Source organism: Rhinoderma darwinii, chromosome 6 (genome assembly GCF_050947455.1).
Source record: "Rhinoderma darwinii isolate aRhiDar2 chromosome 6, aRhiDar2.hap1, whole genome shotgun sequence".
Classification (NCBI taxonomy): domain Eukaryota; kingdom Metazoa; phylum Chordata; class Amphibia; order Anura; family Rhinodermatidae; genus Rhinoderma; species Rhinoderma darwinii.
Genome location: NC_134692.1, coordinates 140,583,828 through 140,608,608, shown reverse-complemented (window position 1 = coordinate 140,608,608; position 24,781 = coordinate 140,583,828). Strand labels below are relative to the sequence as shown.

Below are 24,781 nucleotides of genomic sequence, written 5' to 3'. Positions count from 1 at the left end.
TGCTGCTTCTGTATAGCACTTATGATTCTTTGTATTTCTTCTGTGTTATTCTCTGTTCACGGTGACGCCCGTATATTTGTTTGTTCTAGGAAATGATCTTTGCCTTTTTTGCAGAATCTCCTGTCCCTGCTGTGACGGCTCCTGCGGTGTCTCCTGTCCCTGCTGTGACGGCTCCTGCGGTGTCTCCTGTCCCTGCTGTGACGGCTCCTGCGGTGACTATTCCATAGATTCACAGTTCTCACAGTAAAGAAGACTCGTCACCTCTGCAGGTTGAACCTTTTTTTCTCCAGACGGAGGGAGTGCCCCCTTTTTTTTTGAGGGGGTTTTACATGGAACAGGATTTCACCATATTTTTTGTACGGGCCATTCATATATTTATATAAGTTAATCATGTCCCCCCTTAGTCGTCTTTTCTCAAGGCTAAATAGGTTTAATTCTATTAATCTTTCCTCATAACTTAGATTCTCCGCGCCCCTTATTAGCTTCGTTGCTCTTCTTTGTATTTTTTCCAACTCCAGGGCATCCTTTCTATGAACTGGAGCCCAGAACTGAACTGCATATTCTAGATGAGGCCTCACTAATGCTTTGTAAAGTGGTAGTATTACCTCCCTGTCCCGCGAGTCCATGCCTCTTATAATACACGACAATATCCTGCTGGCTTTAGAAGCAGCTGATTGACATTGTGCTGTTATTTAGTCTTTCATCTTTGTTTATTTGGGGGAATTCACTTCCATCCGGATCACTATCTATCCGGATCCTCAGAGTCTTAACCTGGAGCAATAAAGATCTTGATAAAATCCCCTGAATTCTTCTACGATTTCCCCGCATCATGTACAAGTTGCCCCTTTATGTTCCTAATGGAGGTGATAGACTTAGAAGGCCGTTGGTTACTTACAATAGGGGCCAAAAATTTACTTGATTCATTGACTTCAAAATAATATTGTTTGCAGCTCAGAAAGATTTCAGATTGTGCTTCGCCCATAACAAGTTCTCGTACTTCATATAATCCAATGCCTGCTTCTATCGCCGGCTTAAGATAGAAGAACCACGTTCAAGCGTGGAGGGGACAGCGGCAGCGGAGGGGGCACTGAGGGGGCCACATGTACCAGACTATTCTACATTCTTTCTTTTAAAAACTGTCTAGAAAACTAAGCGTGGGTGAGATGAGTCTTGAAACGCTGCAATTTTTTTTAAAGGTGTGCAAGATTTTTGTGCTCAAAATATAAGTGTATATGTTTGTCTATGATGAAGTGACAAAAGTGCCCCCATAAGAATAGAACGCTCAGTCCTTCCATAACAGTGACAGTCACAGTGCCCCCATAATAGTACCATCCTCAGTGCTTCCATAAGAGTGACAGTCACACTACCCCATAACAGTACCAGCCTCCGTGGTTTAATAACAGTGACAGTCACAGTGCCCCCATAATAGTACAAATCTCAGTGCTTCCATAACAGTGACATTTACAGTGTCCCCATAACAATATCAATCTCAGTGCTTTTATAACAGTGTCAGGCACAGTGCCCCCATAACAGCACCATCCTCTGTCACTGTTATGGAAGCACTGCGGCTGGTACTGTTATGGGGGGACTGTGACTGTCATTGTTATGGAAGCACTGAGGCTGGCACTGTTATGGGGTACTGTTATTGTCACTGTTATTGATGCACTATCACAGTACCCCATAACTGTACTGGCCACAGTGCTTCCATAACAATGACAGTCACAGTGCTCCCATAACAGTAAAAGCCTCAGTCCTTCCACAGCAGTGACAATAATAGTGCCCCCATTACAGTATCATCATCAGTGTTTCCATAACAAGTGTCTCCAGAACTTTTGCTCAGGGCTTCAATAATAGTGAAAGTCTTAGTGCCTCCACAACAGGACAGACCTCAGTGCTTTCAGGAGTTGTCTCATAAAAATAATACTATAACTCTTTCCTTTACTAGCAGCAGCGTTCCAATAATTTGATTCCCTACAATCCGCAGAATACAGGCTGCAATCTGCAGAGAGGGAAGCAGCTGGGAATCTGAATTTCTCAATCTAAGCTGAACTATTGGACGCAGTTGCACCCACTATACGGCCCCTCGGAGAACCAAAGGAGGGGGCAGAAAACGACCCTAGAAACAGAAGCCGTGCAGGGAAGTGTCCAGCGTGAGCTTGGAGGGTCCGGCCAGCGGAGGGGGGGGATATGTGACACACGATGGGGGTTGTTTATTGAGCGCAGCACTCCAAACATCTCCATGTCATCAACTTACGATTTGTGTAAAATGTCGACGTTACATAATAAACATAAAACATCGTTTCACTGAGATTGTCCTGCCAGAAATAATGGGAAGATCTGGAAAGATCTGCAATGGCGGCCGCTCTTAGGCTTCGTTCACATCTGTGCTAGGGCGCCGTTCCTACGTTCCGTCAGAGCTTTCCATCGGAACGGGGCCCCGACTGACACAAACGGAAACCAGAGGTTTCAATGGTGACGGATCTGGCGCCAATGGTTTCCGTTTGTCTCAGTTGGGCACGGGTTCCGTCATTTTGACGGAATCAATAGCGCAGTCGACTACGATATTAATTCCGTCAAAAGGACGGAACCCGACGGAACCCCCGCACAACTGAGACAAACGGAAACCATTGGCGCCGGATCCGTCACCATTGAACGAAGCCTAAGAAATGCGCTGGTTTATCTTCGTTTTATAACATATTTACTCCTCACTTCCCGCAGGTGAAACCTTCTTATCTGCTTAAATGGGAACTTGAGTTGAACCTGGTTTCCCTACATTTACGCCGTTTACCGTGCGGTATAAATAACGCAATAACTTTATTCAGCGGGTTGTTGCGATTGCAACGATACCACATTTATATAGATTTTGTAGGTTTTACTACTTTTACACACTTATTTTTCAAAATTATTTGTTTTTGTTTCTCCATATTGTCCCGCCGATGCGGTTTTATGCGAGCTTTTTCTTTGCGGGACGACTTTTAGTTTTTATTGGTATCATTTTGGAGTAGATGCGACTTTTTGATCACTTTTTATAACATTTTGTTTAAGGCAGGATTCAAAGAAAACAGCAATTTTTCCATTGTTTTTTATTATATATTTTACGGCGTTCACCGTGCGGGTTAAATTATGTAATAAGTTTATAGTCGGGGTCGTTACGGACGCGGCGATACCAAATATGTGTAACTTTTCTACTTTATTTAGTTTTTTAATAGTAAAGCATTTTGTAAGCGGAAAAAGTGGGTTTTTCATTTTTTATTTCTTTTTTACTTTTTATTAAACTTTTCTTTTACTTTTTTACTAGTCCCACTAGGGGACTTCAGTATGCGATCCTCCGATCGCATTTATAATACACTGCAATACTTCTGCTATGGCCTCTGGCATAGCCTAGCAGGCATTCACAACAGGCAGACCTGGGGGCCTGTATTAGGCCCCCGGCTGCCATAGAAGACACCGTCACCTGGCCATATTATCCCCGGGTGCCAGTGGGGTGACGGGGAGCTCCCTCTCTCCAAAACCACTGAGATGCGTCGCTCGCTATTGAGCGCCGCATCTGAGGAGTTAAACGGGTGAGATTGATACTAATATCGATCTCACCCGGTCGAGCAGGGACGCCCCCAGCCCTCAGCTACGTCTGGCAGCTGAGAGCAGGGAGATTTAACAGCTCCCTGCTCTGTTTATTTATTCTGATGCAGCGGCGTGAAAAGGCCAATGCACCGGAATAAGGCCCGTTAGTGGCCGCTGTAAAAACACTATGGGGCGGTCACTAACGGGTTAAAGCTATGGCGTTTGGTACACTGGGAGATGTCGCTTATCTTGCGTTGGTATCTCACTCCAGCACGTCTCTCAATGTCTCCCCTGCCTCCGATATGTTCTGTACTCGCACTGATATTGTTGGATTATTTCTTTGCTTATGTTGACACATTTACTTGCAGATGTTACGTTGTCAATGTTGTTTGTTACTATGATTGGGATCCTTTGTTCTGAATCGGGTCCACGAAATGGTCTGAGTCTCTGATCCGAGGAAAGATAGAACATGTCCTATCTTTCCTCTGATCACTGATTGGTCTCGGATGGCGCACTCGGTCGAGTGCATGAGGTGTTATATTGACGTCTCATAACTTTTACAAGTCAGTAAAAAAAGTTGTTTATTAACAGGCGAAGGTGAATGTCAGGCTCAATATACTGTCAAATGTGAATCCTGGGGGATGAACGGACTCTGTGGAGGCAGCCACCGTCATGTCCCACGCATCCACAAAGCCCACGTTGATCCCTTGGAAGACTTCTCTAAGCACCAGGTACTGGCTGTAGCCATGGAAGTCCCCGATTCTCTCTTGAGGAGCGACGCCTTCTCTGGTGTTTTCCGTCTTGATGATGACCTTGGTTTCTGGACTCCTTATTAACAGTCGTTCCACGGCTCTGCGGATGTTGATTGCTCGTCTGATGTAAAGCTTTATTGGAAACTGTCTGAAATGTTGTCCCATAGTAATAACAAAGATGGTGTCCTGCCCCCCGCCGCGTTGGTCAATCTGACGACTCGTGTACATGTCCTCCTTGAAGTAATAGAACATGAAGCTCTCTAGAGGGAAGCCGTGCCTTTTGTAGGAGACGTAAATGTCCTTATCCATGTTTATGGCCTCAAGTGTCTTCTCCCATGAACTCCATCCGCTCTCATGATGACGGAAATATTTCACAACTGATGCAAAAAAGACAAAAGAGTGATGGAAATGGATTAGACTTCATGATAGTAAAGAGTTTTTTGCTTTTGATGGAGCTTTTAAACATCAGCCATGAGTCATAGCTGATGTTCAGGTGGGCTAGGGCAGAAATCCCTGGTGAGGTAGGCCAGAGAAGGGTTAATTATGACATCTCTGGCTGTCAACAGCAGTAAAGTGGTAATAACAACATCTCTGGTGGGCTAGGGCAGTGAAGGGGTTAATAATAACATTCCTGCTGGTCTAGGGCAGTGAAGGGGTTAATACTAATATCCTTGGTGGGCTAGGGCAGTGAAGGGTTTAATAATAACCTCCCTGGTGGTCTAGTGCCGTGAAGGGGTTAATAATAACATCCCTGGTGGTCTAGTGCTGTGAAGGGGTTAATAATAACATTCCTGGTGGTCTAGGGCAGTGAAGGAGTTAATAATAATAACAGCGCTGGTGGTATAGGGCAGTGAAGGGGTTAATAATAACCTCCCTGGTGGTCAAGTGCCGTGAAGGGGTTAATAATAACAACATACCTTCTAGTCTAGGGCAGTGAAGGGGTTAATAATGATCTCCCTGGTGGTATAGGGCAGCGAAGGGGTTAATAATGATCTCCCTGGTGGTATAGGGCAGCGAAGGGGTTAATAATGATCTCCCTGGTGGTATAGGGCAGTGAAGGGGTCAATAATGACCTCCCTGGTGGTCTAGGGCAGTGAAGGGGTTAATAATAATAAACTCTCTGGTGGTCTAGTGCCGTGAAGGGGTTAAAAATAACCTCCCTGGTGGTCTAGGGCAGTGAAGGAGTTAATAATAATAACCCAGGTGGTTTAGGGCAGTGAAGGGGTCAATAATGACTTCCCTGGTGGTCTAGGGCAGTGAAGGGGTAATAATACCAGCCCCTTGGTGTATTGCGCAGGTTCTATGAGTTCTATGTGACATACAGCAGACTGACAACCGGCGCTATTAACCCTTCCATGCGTGGGACATGGGTGACACTTACTCTGAATGGTCTCGGTGAAGTGCATCATGTACTGACGTAACGTGGAATCTCCGATGAGGAAGAGGTTCTTCCCCTGCAGACACTTCGTAAAGTCGTCCCCCGTTTTATAGACTGTCATACCACAATTCACGGGGTTCCAGGTGTAATTATAGAAGTATCCACTAGGGAAGGAAGAATTCATCCCGGTCTGACATTTTGGTTTTGGTGTTTGTGGAGGATCTTAAGAGAAAAATATAAAGAATTGTTATATCTATCTATCTATCTATCTATCTATCTATCTATCTATCTATCTATCTATCTATCTATCTATCTATCTATCTATCTATCTATCTATCTATCTATCTATCTCATATCTATCTATCTATCTATCTATCTATCTATCTATCTATCTATCTATCTATCTATCTATCTATCTATCTATCTATCTATCTATCTATCTATCTATCTATCTATCTATCTCTCTAATATCTATCTATCTATCTATCTATCTATCTATCTATCTATCTATCTATCTATCTATCTATCTATCTATCTATCTATCTATCTATCTATCTATCTATCTCTCTAATATCTATCTATCTATCTATCTATCTATCTATCTATCTATCTATCTATCTATCTATCTATCTATCTATCTATCTATCTATCTATCTATCTATCTATCTATCTATCTATCTCATATCTATCTATCTATCTATCTATCTATCTATCTATCTATCTATCTATCTATCTATCTATCTATCTCTCTCTCTCTCTCTCTCTCTCTCTATCTATCTATCTATCTCATATCTATCTATCTATCTATCTATCTATCTATCTATCTATCTATCTATCTATCTATCTATCTATCTATCTATCTATCTATCTATCTATCTATCTATCTATCTATCTATCTCTCTCTCTCTATCTATCTCATATCTATCTATCTATCTATCTATCTATCTATCTATCTATCTATCTATCTATCTATCTATCTATCTATCTATCTATCTATCTATCTATCTATCTATCTATCTATCTATCTATCTATCTATCTATCTATCTATCTATCTATCTCTCAATCTATCAGCGCTCCAATAGGTGATAACACATTGTCGTTTGTTCAGGCAGCATCAGACAGTGCAGCGTTTCAGTCCCGCAGTGGGACCTTTCTCACGCATTCTCATGGGGATTTTTATCACTTATTGGGGTGCTGCAAGATCTTCTTTTGAATACTTTATATAGTCCAAGGATCAGGACTACTCGCTGGGCACCCTGACATTTATTATCCTGTTATGAGTGCTGCTGCTCTGTTTTATTTACCTACATACATATATATGTACTGTATATACTGTATATATGTGCAGTGTACTATTAATCGATGTGTCTTACAAAAATCTGGCGTACATACAGACATTCTAGGTGAGGGTGTGTTTCCGCGACATAGACATACAGTGCAGGCCAGACAAAGGTAAAGGCTATAAGGGTATTCCAGCATGACCAGGGGCAGAGGTGTAGCTGGGTTCTCCAGCACCCGGGGCAAAGATTTAGTTTCCCCCCCTCCCCTCCAAACCACATTCCCAACATTTTCTTCTCCCTCGCCATGTTTGCTTTCTCTACCAATCAATGAGATGTAAAAAAAAATCCACTTTTTTTAATGTAACTCGAGCATAAAACCATTTGTACATTTTACAAGCGATACAGTTATATAAAGTAGGTAACATAACAATAAATAAAAAGAAAAGAAATAAAGCGGTCAGTGCCGGACTAAACAGATTGCATATCTGAGGCTAATGAGACTATATGGTGACATAATGAACAGCCCCATGTAGATAGTGCCACACAGTCCCCCTGTAGACAGTGCCACACAGTCCCCCTGTAGACAGTGCCACACACCTCCGCTTGTAGACAGCGCCACACCTCCCCTTGTAGATAGTGCCACACAGTCCCCCTGTAGATAGTGCCACACAGTCCCCCTGTAGACAGTGCCACACACCTCCGCTTCTAGACAGCGCCACACAGTCCCCCTGTAGATAGTGCCACACAGTCCCCCTGTAGACAGTGCCACACACCTCCGCTTCTAGACAGCGCCACACAGTCCCCCTGTAGATAGTGCCACACACGCCCCCTTGTAAGTAGTGGCACACACGCCCCCTTGTAGGTACTGCCAGCCCCCTTGTAGATAGTGCCACGCAGTCCCCCTTGTAGATATTGCCACCCTCCCCCCCTTGTAGATAGTGCCACATACGCACAGCACTGTAGATAGTGCCACACACACCCTCCTATAGATAGCACTACTCCCCCCCTCCCTGTACATAGCTCCATTGGGGCTTCCTAGAGGTGCCCCAGACGTCACTGTCCATATATGGATAGTGACCTCAGGGGCTTCTCCAAGAGTGGAATCCCCGGGAAGAGCGTCGGCAAGACTTTGGCCAGGGAATTCATCTATACCTCCCAACTTTCAAGTATCACAAAGAGGGAGAACCGATGAGGCGCGCATAGCAACACAGTATAATGCCCTCTAGCTGCCTCCACACAGTATAAAGCCCCCATAAAGTACAAAGCCTCCATATCTGTCACCATACAGCATAATGCCCCCAAAGATGCACCTATACAGTATAATGGCCACACAAATTCTCCCATGAAGTATAATGCCGAATCAAATTCCCCCATCCCATACAGCATAATGCCCATATAGCTGCTCCCATACGGTATAATACCGCATAGCTGCCCCATACAGTATAATACCCCATAGCTGCCCCATACAGCTTAATGCGCCCAAGGCTGCCCCCATACAGTATAATGCCCTATAGCTGCCTCCATATGGTATAATGCCGCCATAGCTGCTGGGATATTTTTTGTGGACTTGACATTTGTTGCAGATTTAGACAGATAGATAGATAGATATGAGATAGATAGATAGATAGATAGATAGATAGATAGATAGATAGATAGATAGATAGATAGATATGAGATAGATAGATAGATAGATATGAGATAGATAGATAGATAGATAGATAGATAGATAGATAGATAGATATGAGATAGATAGATAGATAGATAGATAGATAGATAGATAGATAGATAGATAGATAGATAGATAGATAGATAGATAGATAGATAGATAGATAGATATTAGATAGATAGATAGATAGATAGATATGAGATAGATAGATAGATAGATAGATAGATAGATATGAGATAGATAGATAGATAGATAGATAGATAGATAGATAGATAGATAGATAGATAGATAGATAGATAGATAGATAGATAGATAGATAGATATGAGATAGATAGATAGATAGATAGATAGATAGATAGATAGATAGATAGATAGATAGATAGATAGATAGATAGATAGATAGATAGATATGAGATCGATAGATAGATAGATAGATAGATAGATAGATAGATAGATAGATAGATAGATAGATAGATAGATATGAGATCGATAGATAGATAGATAGATAGATATGAGATAGATAGATAGATAGATAGATAGATAGATAGATAGATAGATAGATAGATAGATAGATAGATAGATAGATATGAGATAGATATGAGATAGATAGATAGATAGATAGATAGATAGATAGATAGATAGATAGATAGATAGATAGATATGAGATAGATAGATAGATAGATAGATAGATAGATAGATAGATAGATAGATAGATAGATAGATAGATATGAGATAGATAGATGGATAGATAGATAGATAGATAGATAGATAGATAGATAGATAGATAGATAGATATGAGATAGATAGATAGATGGATAGATATGAGAGAGATAGATAGATGGATAGATATGAGAGAGATAGATAGATAGATAGATAGATAGATAGATAGATAGATAGATAGATAGATAGATATGAGATAGATAGATAGATAGATAGATAGATAGATAGATAGATAGATAGATAGATAGATAGATAGATAGATATGAGATAGATAGATAGATAGATAGATATGAGATAGATAGAAAGAAAGATATGAGATAGATAGATAGATAGATAGATAGATAGATAGATAGATAGATAGATAGATAGATAGATAGATAGATAGATAGATAGATAGATAGATAGATAGATATGAGATAGATAGATAGATAGATAGATATGAGATAGATATGAGATAGATAGATAGATAGATAGATAGATAGATAGATAGATAGATAGATAGATAGATAGATAGATAGATAGATAGATATGAGATAGATATGAGATAGATAGATAGATAGATAGATAGATAGATAGATAGATAGATAGATATGAGATAGATATGAGATAGATAGATAGATAGATAAATAGATAGATAGATAGATAGATAGATAGATAGATAGATAGATAGATAGATATGAGATAGATAGATAGATAGATATGAGATAGATAGATAGATAGATAGATAGATAAATAGATAGGATACAGACACACACACACACACTTAGGCCTCGTGCACACTTCCTTCACCGCTAGCGTCCGTTTTTGATGGATCCGTGTGCCCGGTTTAGCGGCCGTGTGGTTTCCATGTGGTTTCCGTCTGCACTCCGTGTTTCCGTTTCCGAGCGCCGAGCATGGTACTGTCCAGGGTGCTGAAAGAGTTAATGGGCTGCACTGATCGGCAGTAACGCTTTCAGCACCCTGGACAGTGACTAGCGCTGAAGAATGACCATGCTCGGCGCTCGCAAAATAAAATTTTAATGAAATAAAAAAATCAGTTCATACTTACCCAGAACTCCATGCATTTTCCTCCTGTCCGACCTCCTGGGATGACGTTTCATCCCATGTCACCGCTGCAGCCAACCACAGGCTGTAGTGGTGGTCACGCTGGACTGGATGAAGTTAGAAGGCCGGCCTCCAGGGATGACGCTTCATCCCACGTGACCGCCTCTGCAGCCAATCACAGGCTGCAGCGGCCTCTGCAGCCAATCACAGGCTGCCGCGTCATACAGGAAGGTCGGACTGGAGGAAAAAGAGGGACTCGTCACCAAGACAACGACCCAGGTACGTATGAACTGCTTTTATTTTATTTTTATCAGCAGCCTCTTCTCTCTATCAGTGATTGATAGAGACAAGTGGCTGCCGATTAGTGTAATATTTCTGTAATGTACTTCTGCCCGCCCGGCTGTTGCTAGGCAACGGCTCCGTCACACATGGACGGCACACGGATGCCTTCCGTGTGCCTTCAGTTTTTTTGACGGCCCCATTGACTTGCATGGGCCTCACAGTCACGGAATCTCGGACCGAAGTAGGACATGCTCTACATTTGTCGGAACGGAGCAACGGGACCGTCAAAAAAACTGAAGTGTGCATGGCCCCATTGAAATGAATGGGTCAGGGTGCTAGCCTTCAGAAAAACGGCTATCACCCTGAAGGAAAAGATTGAAGTGTGCATGGGGCCTTACCTTCCATTGGTAGGTAGCTGGACTTTTCACAACAGTCTCATCAAGAACTTGGAGCCTCTTCATAGGTCAGCAGTGATAGGTCAGCAGCGATAGGTCAGCAGCGATAGGTCAGCAGCGATAGGTCAGAAGCGATAGGTCAGCAGCGATAGGTCAGCAGCGATAGGTCAGCAGCGATAGGTCAGCAGCGATAGGTCAGCTGTGATAGGTCAGCTGTGATAGGTCAGCAGTGATAGGTCAGCAGTGATAGGTCAGCAGCGATAGGTCAGCAGCGATAGGTCAGCTGTGATAGGTCAGCTGTGATAGGTCAGCAGTGATAGGTCAGCTGTGATAGGTCAGCAGTGATAGGTCAGCAGTGATAGGTCAGCTGTGATAGGTCAGCTGTGATAGGTCAGCAGTGATAGGTCAGCAGTGATAGGTCAGCAGTGATAGTTGCCTGGAGTTCAGTAGTGAGGTGGAGTAGGGGTAGAGAGACCAGTAGCTCATCCTGCCTCATGGTAGGTGCGGCTCTGTGCACCCGGCCTGGCGCCCTCCCTATCTTCTGTATAAGTTGCGCCCGGGGCACATGCCCCGCCTGCCCCCCCCCCCTAGCTACGTCCCTGACCAGGGGTGTAGGTAGGGAAGAGGTTAAAGAATCCTAAGGGGAGGTGTAAGAGCTAGGGGCTGAGGGTGGGGGATTATAGGGCAAGGCCATAGGTTATATAAGGGGGGGGGGGGTTAGGTCAGTTGGCACCATTACAGGAGCAGACAGCATTTGTCTTGTAACGCTCGCCCTCCTCCTTTTGTCTTTTCTTTCCGTTCTCTTGACGTTGGTTGTTTTTTCACGGTTTTGCTCGTTGTTTTTCTCCTTTTTTCACAGGTGCGGGGACATTTGCAGAGCTGATGTTGCAGAATCGCAGCAGTATCTTGGTGGATTGTTTTTTTTGGGAGTTTGTGGTAAATTGGTGTGGGGGGGATCTATCGGGGGGTCCCTGCCGAATTTATTATTGATTAGTGGTTTGATCAATTTGGGCTCCTTCTGGGTGGTGTCCCGGGGAGTGGTCGCACTTTAGGTCAGCCAACTGCTGGTATGACGGTGCCCCTGAGCCTGTGGGGAGGCGGCTGGGGGTAAAATACTATGTAGAGGGGCTGGTGGTGCCAGACGTGTAGCTCCAAGGACTCCCCTTACATCGTTATTTTATATATTATGTGTTGTTTATTATGTTAGTTCGTCAATGAAATGGCTGCTGTGGCCAAGATTTATCCAACCCAAGGTGTCAGTGTTTTTTACAGGGATGGGGGGTTAACTGGGAGATTGGGCCACTAAGAGGGTAGCATTAATAATGACATAATCTTTTTCCCTAAAACTGAACGGACTCCACAGTCCCGGGTCATGAGTGAGGACGTGTAGGCGGTATATATTTACAGCCTGTAGTCCCCCCATTTACATGTGTACCTCGCATGTGTCTATTGATGAATAGAGAGATGCCGTTTAAGCGTGAATCTCTATATGTACATATACCTATGGCTTGGGGGGGGATATTTTTGTATGTGTGATTGGGAAGTGTGTAGGAGTCCTGAGTGACAGGTAAGGCACACACTCCCTTGTAGGTAATTGCCGCCTTAACCTCAGAACTGATATGTTCATAAAATGATGGATTGAATGTCAGGGAAATAGTAGGCGATGCTTCTCCCCACAATAAGGTTCCTGGTACCGAGACATCATCTCCTACTCAGCGGGGCTAAGCTGCCGTGGTAGAGACGATGGAGGGAAGGAGGAGATCTATAAATCACCCCCACCTGAGGAGACCTACACATCACTCCACCTGAGGAGAACTACACATCACTCCACCTGAGGAGAACTACACATCACTCCACCTGAGGAGAACTACACATCACTCCACCTGAGGAGAACTACACATCACCCCACCTGAGGAGAACTACACATCACTCCACCTGAGGAGAACTACACATCACCCCACCTGAGGAGAACTACACATCACTCCACCTGAGGAGAACTACACATCACCCCACCTGAGGAGAACTACACATCACTCCACCTGAGGAGAACTACACATCTCCCCACCTGAGGAGAACTACACATCACTCCACCTGAGGAGAACTACACATCTCCCCACCTGAGGAGAACTACACATCACTCCACCTGAGGAGAACTACACATCACTCCACCTGAGGAGAACTACACATCACCCCCACCTGAGGAGAACTACACATCACCCCACCTGAGGAGAACTACACATCACTCCACCTGAGGAGAACTACACATCACTCCACCTGAGGAGAACTACACATCACTCCACCTGAGGAGAACTACACATCACTCCACCTGAGGAGAACTACACATCACCCCACCTGAGGAGAACTACACATCACTCCACCTGAGGAGAACTACACATCACCCCACCTGAGGAGAACTACACATCACTCCACCTGAGGAGAACTACACATCACCCCACCTGAGGAGAACTACACATCACTCCACCTGAGGAGAACTACACATCTCCCCACCTGAGGAGAACTACACATCACTCCACCTGAGGAGAACTACACATCTCCCCACCTGAGGAGAACTACACATCACTCCACCTGAGGAGAACTACACATCTCCCCACCTGAGGAGAACTACACATCACTCCACCTGAGGAGAACTACACATCACTCCACCTGAGGAGAACTACACATCACCCCCACCTGAGGAGAACTACACATCACCCCACCTGAGGAGAACTACACATCACTCCACCTGAGGAGAACTACACATCACCCCACCTGAGGAGAACTACACATCACCCACCTGAGGAGAACTACACATCACTCCACCTGAAGAGAACTACACATCACCCACCTGAGGAGAACTACACATCACTCCACCTGAGGAGAACTACACATCACCCCACCTGAAGAGAACTACACATCCCTCCACCTGAGGAGAACTACACATCACCCCACCTGAAGAGAACTACACATCACTCCACCTGAGGAGACCTACACATCACCCCCACCTGAGGAGAACTACACATCACCCCACCTGAGGAGAACTACACATCACCCCACCTGAGGAGAACTACACATCACCCCACCTGAGGAGAACTACACATCACTCCACCTGAGGAGAACTACACATCACCCTCACCTGAGGAGAACTACACATCACCTCACCTGAGGAGAACTACACATCACCCCCACCTGAGGAGAACTACACATCACTCCACCTGAGGAGAACTACACATCACCCCACCTGAGGAGAACTACACATCACTCCACCTGAGGAGAACTACACATCACTCCACCTGAGGAGAACTACACATCACTCCACCTGAGGAGACCTACACATCACCCCACCTGAGGAGAACTACACATCACTCCACCTGAGGAGAACTACACATCACTCCACCTGAGGAGAACTACACATCACGCCACCTGAGGAGAACTACACATCACTCCACCTGAGGAGAACTACACATCACCCCACCTGAGGAAACCTACACATCACCCCACCTGAGGAGAACTACACATCACCCCACCTGAGGAGAACTACACATCACTCCACCTGAGGAGAACTACACATCACTCCACCTGAGGAGAACTACACATCACTCCACCTGACGAGAACTACACATCACTCCACCTGAGGAGAACTACACATCACCCCACCTGAGGAGAACTACACATCACCCCACCTGAGGAGAACTACACATCACCCCCACCTGAGGAGACCTACACATCACCCCACCTGAGGAGAACTACACATCACCCCACCTGAGGAGAACTACACATCACCCCACCTGAGGGGACCTACACATCACCCCCACCTGAGGAGAACTACACATCACCACACCTGAGGAGAACTACACATCACCCCACCTGAGGAGAACTACACATCACTCCACCTTAAGAGAACTACACATCACCCCCACCTGAGGAGACCTACACATCACCCCACCTGAGGAGAACTACACATCACCCCACCTGAGGAGAACTACACATCACCCCACCTGAGGGGACCTACACATCACCCCCACCTGAGGAGAACTACACATCACCCCACCTGAGGAGACCTACACATCACCCACCTGAGGAGAACTACACATCACCCCACCTGAACAGATCTACACATCACCCCACTTGAGGAGAACTACACATCACCCCACCTGAGGAGAACTACACATCACCCCACCTGAGGAGAACTACACATCACTCCACCTGAACAGATCTACACATCACCCCACCTGAGGAGAACTACACATTACCCCACCTGAGGAGAACTACACATCACCCCACGTGAGGAGAACTACACATCACCCCACCTGAGGAGACCTACACATCACCCCACCTGAGGAGAACTACACATCACCCCACCTGAGGAGAACTACACATCACTCCACCTGAGGAGAACTACACATCACCCCACCTGAGGAGAACTACACATCACCCCACCTGAGGAGAACTACACATCACCCACCTGAGGAGAACTACACATCACCCCACCTGAGGAGAACTACACATCACTCCACCTGAGGAGACCTACACATCACCCCACCTGAGGAGAACTACACATCACCCCCACCTGAGGAGAACTACACATCACCCCCACCTGAGGAGAACTACACATCACCCCCACCTGAGGAGAACTACACATCACCCCCACCTGAGGAGAACTACACATCACCCCACCTGAGGAGAACTACACATCACCCCACCTGAGGAGAACTACACATCACCCCACCTGAGGAGAACTACACATCACCCCACCTGAGGAGAACTACACATCACCCCACCTGAGGAGAACTACACATCACCCCACCTGAGGAGAACTACACATCACTCCACCTGAGGAGAACTACACATCACGCCACCTGAGGAGAACTACACATCACCCCCACCTGAGGAGAACTACACATCACCCCCACCTGAGGAGAACTACACATCACCCCACCTGAGGAGAACTACACATCACCCCCACCTGAGGAGAACTACACATCACCCCCACCTGAGGAGAACTACACATCACCCCCACCTGAGGAGAACTACACATCACCCCACCTGAGGAGAACTACACATCACTCCACCTGAGGAGACCTACACATCACCCCACCTGAGGAGAACTACACATCACTCCACCTGAGGAGAACTACACATCACTCCACCTGAGGAGAACTACACATCACCCCACCTGAGGAGAACTACACATCACTCCACCTGAGGAGAACTACACATCACCCCACCTGAGGAGAACTACACATCACTCCCACCTGAGGAGAACTACACATCACCCCCACCTGAGGAGAACTACACATCACCCCACCTGAGGAGAACTACACATCACTCCACCTGAGGAGAACTACACATCACCCCACCTGAGGAGAACTACACATCACCCCACCTGAGGAGAACTACACATCACTCCACCTGAGGAGAACTACACATCACTCCACCTGAGGAGAACTACACATCACCCCACCTGAGTAGAACTACACATCACCCCACCTGAGGAGAACTACACATCACCCCACCTGAGGAGAACTACACATCACCCCCACCTGAGGAGAACTACACATCACTCCACCTGAGGAGAACTACACATCACTCCACCTGAGGAGAACTACACATCACGCCACCTGAGGAGAACTACACATCACTCCACCTGAGGAGAACTACACATCACGCCACCTGAGGAGAACTACACATCACCCCCACCTGAGGAGACCTACACATCACCCCACCTGAGGAGAACTACACATCACCCCACCTGAGGAGAACTACACATCACGCCACCTGAGGAGAACTACACATCACTCCACCTAAGGAGAACTACACATCACCCCACCTGAGGAGAACTACACATCACCCCACCTGAGGAGATCTATCTATCTATCTATCTATCTATCTATCTATCTATCTATCTATCTATCTATCTATCTATCTATCTATCACATATTTATCTATGTAAATTATATTTATCTCTCTTTCTCTGTTTTTCTCTATTTTTATTTCTCTATTTTTCTATCTCTTTGTCTCTGAACATATCCGCACCATATAAAATGTTTCTTTCAGCTCTGCCAGTCTGTTCTTCTACAACCACCCTGTATGTTTTAATATATTTCAGGATATTATTATACATATCCGGTTCGCACGTGTGAGACAGCGACTATTTGTGTTTACTCATCAGGACAGAAAAGCACTTTAGTTGGATAGAAGAAACTCTTCTGCTTGCCAAGCGCTGGGTAATAAAAAGACAACAGTTCCTCTTATGTAAACTCACCCCCCGAGGACCACACGTGTCTGTGTAATGGGCCGATGCCAAATCCACATGTTTTTTAACTCCTCAATTTGACCAAACTGTCAACTAAAGTAGGATGCAAACACGTAAAATATAACGCACAACTTACTTCCACAATCTGTAACCAGTATCTCCAAACCTTGGGCCATTTCCACACCAACATTAGACCTTTAAGAAATGATTTAGATGCCGGTTATCCAATTAATATTGAAAAAAATTACTATAAATAATAAAAAATAAAAAATGTATGGTATAATTGGTCTATCACATTTTATTTGAAATACATCTGATGTGAGACTATTCAGGACTCCCGGTCTCCACACGCATGGAAATATAAGCGAACAAGGGAACCGGCTAAAGCAGTGGTCTCCAACCTGTGGCTTCCCAGCTGTAGCTTTGCAAAAGTTAGGGAACAACTGGTTGAAGACCATGTCACTAAAGGGTCATGCTGCCCATCTGTCCTACGAGGGATTTCTACGATTTTTTCCTTTGGAGCCCATTCTCCTCTATTTAGGACCAGTCCTACCCGTTCTGGGGTACAAGAAGAGGAACCGGCCTATGGAAATTGAGAGGGTGCTCAGAATGTGCTCAGAAAAGTCCCACAACACCATTTGTTGCAGGAAAAAACGAATTTTTAAGGTGTTATGAACTGGCTTTACATCTTCTGGACAGCTGATTGGCACTAGGAATAGATATTTAATGGGCACAATTACATCCATTAGTCTAACTCTGAGAGGAATTACACAGAACCTAGTTACTGCTTTTAGCTCATACCCTTGAAATAGTGATTTCTCTTCAGGCGTAAGATAGGACACTTGGAGGTCCACAGCTCTCATGTTCTTCAAACATTCGCAAGGAAGGTCTTTAGGTTTAATACAGTAGAAGGCTTCTTCGTAAAGTTCATCTTTGTACTCGCAAAACTCTTTAGCTGTGTTCGGCTGAAAGCCACATGTAGAGATTGCTTCCTTGCCAAGGTATTCGTATCTTCCTTGGAAACCAAGAACCCCTAGACTGGCATGTCTTGCTCTCCAGAGGGCTGCAATACCTTCACTGGGATGCCACAGTCGCATGGAGACTTTGGCTTTATCACTATCAACCCATCGTAAAGGAAAGTGGATATGAAAGGATCCATTCTGAAAGTCTTCCACCCGACCAGACACAGCAGCTCCAAGCTTTGGAGAAAAGAGTCGTGATCTTATGAAGTCTCCTCCATAGGTTTTCCTGTTGCCCAGATGATCATACATATCAACCTGTACCACTAAGTCTTCTCCGACACAGTACCGCTCTCTTTGGTTTACTATGGATACCTTACTATTCTTGCCACTTGTGCTTCTACTAAATGTAGTGAATGTAACATTTGGGATGAGGCTTTGGAGTTTGCCAAAGACCGCATCTATATGAGACTGAAGATGATATTCTATCGGCTGTGGAACCGTCGGCTCTTGCTGTTTAACGCTGACATTCATTTCCGGAACAAAAACAACACAGTTTCCAATAAAATGTCTAAGAGAATCCTGCAATTGAAAGATGAATAAAATAAAACTTTAAAGTACTGAGGTGGACAAATGACAACTTGATTTAGGATGCACGATGTCTTATACATTTTTAACAAGTTTATTTGACCCAGAAATAGAAGGAAAAACAAAACTATTGAGTAGCACCCGTCAAAAAAGGGGAAAAAACATTGCTATTTGTGTAAGCTAAAATGGAGTAAGATTGCCCAAGGGCCTTGAGGTGACACCGTGTGTGATGTTATTACCCATCATCGTAGAATGAATTTTTGGCAAAAGACACCAGCGAAATGGATTATAATCTACTCCAGGGGTAGGCAACCTTTCTTGTATGAAGTGGCAATAAAAAAAATCAATAATGAAGTACTCAGCGTGGCAACATGAAAGTCATAAAACACAAACTGTTACCTCGTGCGTGACATAAATCAATACATCAGTTGATTAATCTTACATTTCAGTGTGACTCTTGCCCCTTACTGTCTTTGCAATGATTCATGTTTGGTAACTGAACACCAGCTGGGGGGGAACTGCACACAGGAGAAATGGCAGCTTCTAAATAGAGGTGCAAATAGGAGAGACCGCAGCTACTGAACACCGGCTAGTGGGAACTGCACATAGGAGAGAACAGGGCTACTGAACACCAGCTAGTGGGAACTACACATAGGAGAGACCGCAGCTACTGAACACCAGCTAGTGGGAACTGCACATAGGAGAGACCGCGGCTACTGAACGTCAGCGAGTGGGAACTGCACATAGGAGAGACCGCGGCTACTGAACACCAGCTAGTGGTAACTTCACATAGGAGAGATCACGGCTACTGAACACCAGCTAGTGGGAACTTCACATAGGAGAGACTGCGGCCACTGAACACCAGCTAGTGGGAACTGCACATAGGAGAGACCGTGGCTACTGAACACCAGGTAGTGGGAACAGCACATAGGAGAGACTGCGGCTACTGAACACCAGCTAGTGGGAACTGCACATAGGAGAGACTGCAGCTAATGAACACCAGCTAGTAGGAATGGCACATATGAGGGACCTCAGCAACTGAACACCAGCTAGTGGGAACTGCACATAGGAGAGACTACGGCTACTGAACACCAGCGAGTGGGAACTGCACATATGAGAGACCTCAGATACTGAATACCAGCTAGTGGGAACTGCACATAGGAGAGACTGCGGCTACTGAACACCAGCGAGTGGGAACTGCACATAAGAGAGACCGCAGATACTGAACACCAGCTAGTGGGAACTGCACATAGGAGAAACCGTAGCTACTGAACACCAGCTAGTGGGAACTGCTCATAGGAGAGACTGCGGCTATTGAACACCAGCTAGTGGGAACTGCACATAGGAGAGACAGCGGTAACTGAACAAAAGCTAGTGGGAACTGCCCATAGGAGAGACGGCGGCTACTGAACACCAGCGAGTGGGAACTGCACATAAGAAAGACCGCAGATACTGAATACCAGCTAGTAGGAACTGCACATAGGAGAGACCGCGGCTACTGAACACCAGCTAGGGGGACCTGCACATAGGAGAGATTGCGGCTTCTGAATACCAGCTAGTTGGAACTGCACATAGGAGAGACCGTGGCTACTGAACACCAGCTAGTAGGAATGGCACATATGAGAAACCGCTGCTTCTGAACACCAGCTAGTGGGAACTGCACATAGGAGAGACCGTGGCTACTGAACACCAGCTGGTCTGAACTGCACATAAGAGAGACCGCAGCTACTGAATACCAGCTAGTGGGAACTTCTCATAGGAGAGACCGCAGCTAGTGGGAACTGCACATAGGAGTGACCGTGGCAACTGAACACCAGCTAGTGAGAACTGCACATAGGAGAGACTGCGGCTACTGAACACCAGCGAGTGGAAACTGCACATAAGAGAGAGACCGTAGCTACTGAACACCAGCTAGTAGGAGCTGAGCATAGGAGAGATCGCAGCTACTGAACACCAGCTAGGGGGACCTGCACATAGGAGAGACCGCGGCTACTGAACACCAGCTAGTGGGAACTGCACATAGGAGAGACCGCGGTTACTGAACACCAGCTAGTGGGAACTGCACATAGGAGAGACCGTGGCTACTGAATACCAGTTAGTAGGGATGGCACATATGAGAGACCTCAGAAACTCAACACCAGCTAGTGGGAACTGCACATAGGAGAGACTGCGACTACTGAACACCAGCGAGTGGGAACTGCACATAAGAGAGACACCGTAGCTACTGAGCACCAGCTAGTGGGAACTGCACATAGGAGACACCGTGGCTACTGAACACCAGCTAGTGGGAACTGCACATAAGAGAGACCGCAGCTTTTGAATACCAGCTAGTGGGAACTGCACATAGGAGAGACCGCGGCTACTGAACACCAGCCAGGGGGACCTGCACATAGCAGAGATTGCGGCTTCTGAATACCAGCTAGTGGGAACTGCACATAGGAGAGACCGTGGCTACTGAACACCAGCCAATAGGAATGGCACATATGAGAGACCGCTGCTTCTGAACACCAGCTAGTGGGAACTGCACATAGGAGAGACCATGGCTACTGAACACCAGTTAGTAGGGATGGCACATATGAGAGACCTCAGCAACTCAACACCAGCTAGTGGGAACTGCACATAGGAGAGACTGCGGCTACCGAACACCAGCGATTGGAAACAACACATAAGAGAGAGACCGTAGCTACTGAACACCAGCTAGTGGGAACTGCACATAGGAGAGACCGTGGCTACTGAACACCAGCTAGTGGGAACTGCACATAAGAGAAACCGCAGCTACTGAATACCAGCTAGTGGGAACTGCACATAGGAGAGACCGCGGCTTCTGAATACTAGCTAGTGGGAACTGCACATAGGAGAGACCGTGGCTACTGAACACCAGCTAGTAGGAATGGCACATATGAGAGACCGCTGCTTCTGAACACCAGCTAGGGCGACCTGCACATAGGAGAGATTGCGGCTACTGAACACCAGCTAGTGGGAACTGCACATAGGAGAGACCGTGGCTACTGAACACGAGCTAGGGGGACCTGCACATAGGAGAGATTGCGGCTACTGAACACCAGCTAGTGGGAACTGCACATAGGAGAGATCGCAGCTTCTGAATACTAGCTAGTGGGAACTGCACATAGGAGAGACCGTGGCTACTGAACACCAGCTAGGGCGACCTGCACATAGGAGAGATTGCGGCTACTGAACACCAGCTAGTGGGAAATGCACATAGGAGAGACCGTGGCTACTGAACACCAGCTAGTAGGAATGGCACATATGAGAGACCGCTGCTACTGAACACCATCTAATGGAACTGCACATAGGAGGGACCGCGGCTACTGAACACCAGCTTGGCCTGGGGGGGGGGGGTTGCACATAGCAGAGAAAGCTGCCAACCTTTGCAAACTTTGTTTTTTTTATAGAGTGGTTACCGAACTCTGCCCTTGCGGCGCTGATCACCAGGAGAAAGCAGCACTTCATTATTCGCTTGGGGACGCTGACCACCAGGAGAGAGCGCAGTGCTTCATTGTGTGCTTGCCAGGCTTGGTAGAGGTCACACCAAACCCTTACATTTATGTGACAGCCATTATATACCATGGTACAAAACGAAAAGATTCCACAGCACTGGACTGCAAGTGGGTGCACGCCTCAAATAGACCTGGTCCACGGTCCTGGATATCAAGCAGACAAAAAATGGACAGAGGCAGCACTTCCAAAAAGAGCAAGAGCTATTTATTCACCCATGGGTGAATAAATAGCTCTTGCTCTTTTTGGAAGTGCTGCCTCTGTCCATTTTTTGTCTGCTATATACCATGGTAGGCACGACAGAAAGCACGAATGTTGATGCCGTCAAAGCAGTAATGATGTATACATGAATGGAGTGCGCAGAAATGACTGATAATGCACCGCTCACCTGGAACACGCTTTTATGCCAGAAAAAGCTCAACAGGAAGACGATGGCTAATAATACTGGTGTGAGCATTTTTTTCCTAACTAGCGCCATCGGGGAAAGTAAAGGTGTCCCTGTGGGAGAAATCAAGATTATTACACGGTTAAAAGATAAAAGTATGTAGATCACATAGTCATAAATAGCAGGGTCCAAATATTAACACCACACAGGGGTAAAAGAATACCAACATATAGTGCCAAACATTGTCCATATTATACCATCATACAATGTTCAAACAATACCACCATAGTGTTCAAATACTACTGCCATATAGTGCCGCATAATACCACCATACAATGTTCACACAAAACCACCAGAACGTTTCCAAATATTACCGCCATATAGTGTTCAAATGTACAAAAATATAATATATTGTATATTCTTGTACATAGGAGGAAGGATTTAGAAGTTATATTCTTGTATATAGGAGCAGTATTATAGTAGTTATATTCTTGTATATAGGGGGCAGTATTATAGTAGTTATATTCTTGTATATAGGAGCAGTATTATAGTAGGTATATTCTTGTATATAGGAGCAGTATTATAGTAGTTATATTCTTGTACATAGGAGGAAGGATTTAGAAGTTATATTCTTGTATATAGGGGCAGTATTATAGTAGTTACATTCTTGTATATAGGGGGCAGTATTCTAGTAGTTATATTCTAGTATATAGGGGCAGTATTGTAGTAGTTATATTCTTGTATATAGGAGCAGTGTTATAGTATTTATATTCTTGTATATAGGGGGACAGTATTATAGTAGTTATATTCTTGTATATAGGAGGCAGTATTATAGTAGTTATATTCTTGTATATAGGGGGCAGTATTATAGTAGTTATATTCTTGTATATAGGGAGCAGTATTATAGTAGTTATATTCTTGTATATAGGGTGCAGTATTATAGTAGTTATATTCTTGTATATAGGGAGCAGTATTATAGTAGTTATATTCTTGTATATAGGAGGCAGTATTATAGTAGTTATATTCTTGTATATAGGGAGCAGTATTATAGTAGTTATATTCTTGTATATAGGGAGCAGTATTATAGTAGTTATATTCTTGTATATAGGAGTAGTATTATAGTAGTTATATTCTTGTATATATGGGGCAGTATTATAGTAGTTATATTCTTGTATATAGGGGCAGTATTATAGTAGTTATATTCTTGTATATAGGGGCAGTATTATAGTAGTTATATTCTTGTATATAGGAGCAGTATTATAGTAGTTATATTCTTGTATATAGGGGGCAGTATTATAGTAGTTATACTCTTGTATATAGGAGCGGTATTATAGTAATTATATTCTTGTATATATGGGGCAGTATTATAGTAGTTATATTCTTGTATATAGGAGCGGTATTATAGTAATTATATTCTTGTATATAGGGGCAGTATTATAGTAATTATATTCTTGTATATAGGGGCAGTATTATAGTAGTTATATTCTTGTATATAGGAGCAGTATTATAGTAGTTATATTCTTGTATATAGGGGCAGTATTATAGTAGTTATATTCTTGTATATAGGAGCAGTATTATAGTAGTTATATTCTTGTATATAGGGGCAGTATTATAGTAGTTATAGTCTTGTATATAGGGGGCAGTATTATAGTAGTTATATTCTTGTATATAGGGGGCAGTATTATAGTAGTTCTATTCTTGTATATAGGAGCAGTATTATAGTAGTTATATTCTTGTATATAGGGGCAGTATTATAGTAGTTATATTCTTGTATATAGGGGGCAGTATTATAGTAGTTATAGTCTTGTATATAGGGGGCAGTATTATAGTAGTTATATTCTTGTATATAGGGGGCAGTATTATAGTAGTTCTATTCTTGTATATAGGAGCAGTATTATAGTAGTTATATTCTTGTATATAGGGAGCAGTATTATAGTAGTTATATTCTTGTATATAGGGGCAGTATTATAGTAGTTATATTCTTGTATATAGGAGCAGTAT

General features: G+C 44.5%; 1 protein-coding gene across 1 annotated transcript; it reads right to left on the bottom strand.

Annotated features, from left to right (window-relative positions):
- Positions 1–4,145: 4,145 nt before the first annotated feature.
- On the bottom strand, positions 4,146–22,873 carry LOC142656531 (NXPE family member 4-like). Its single transcript, XM_075831460.1, has 5 exons — positions 22,777–22,873; positions 18,134–18,800; positions 17,469–17,527; positions 5,695–5,913; positions 4,146–4,690 (listed from the first exon to the last, which is right to left on the bottom strand). The coding sequence occupies exons 1-5, from the start codon at positions 22,871–22,873 to the stop codon at positions 4,146–4,148; spliced, it is 1,587 nt and encodes a 528-aa protein (XP_075687575.1).
- Positions 22,874–24,781: the final 1,908 nt, after the last annotated feature.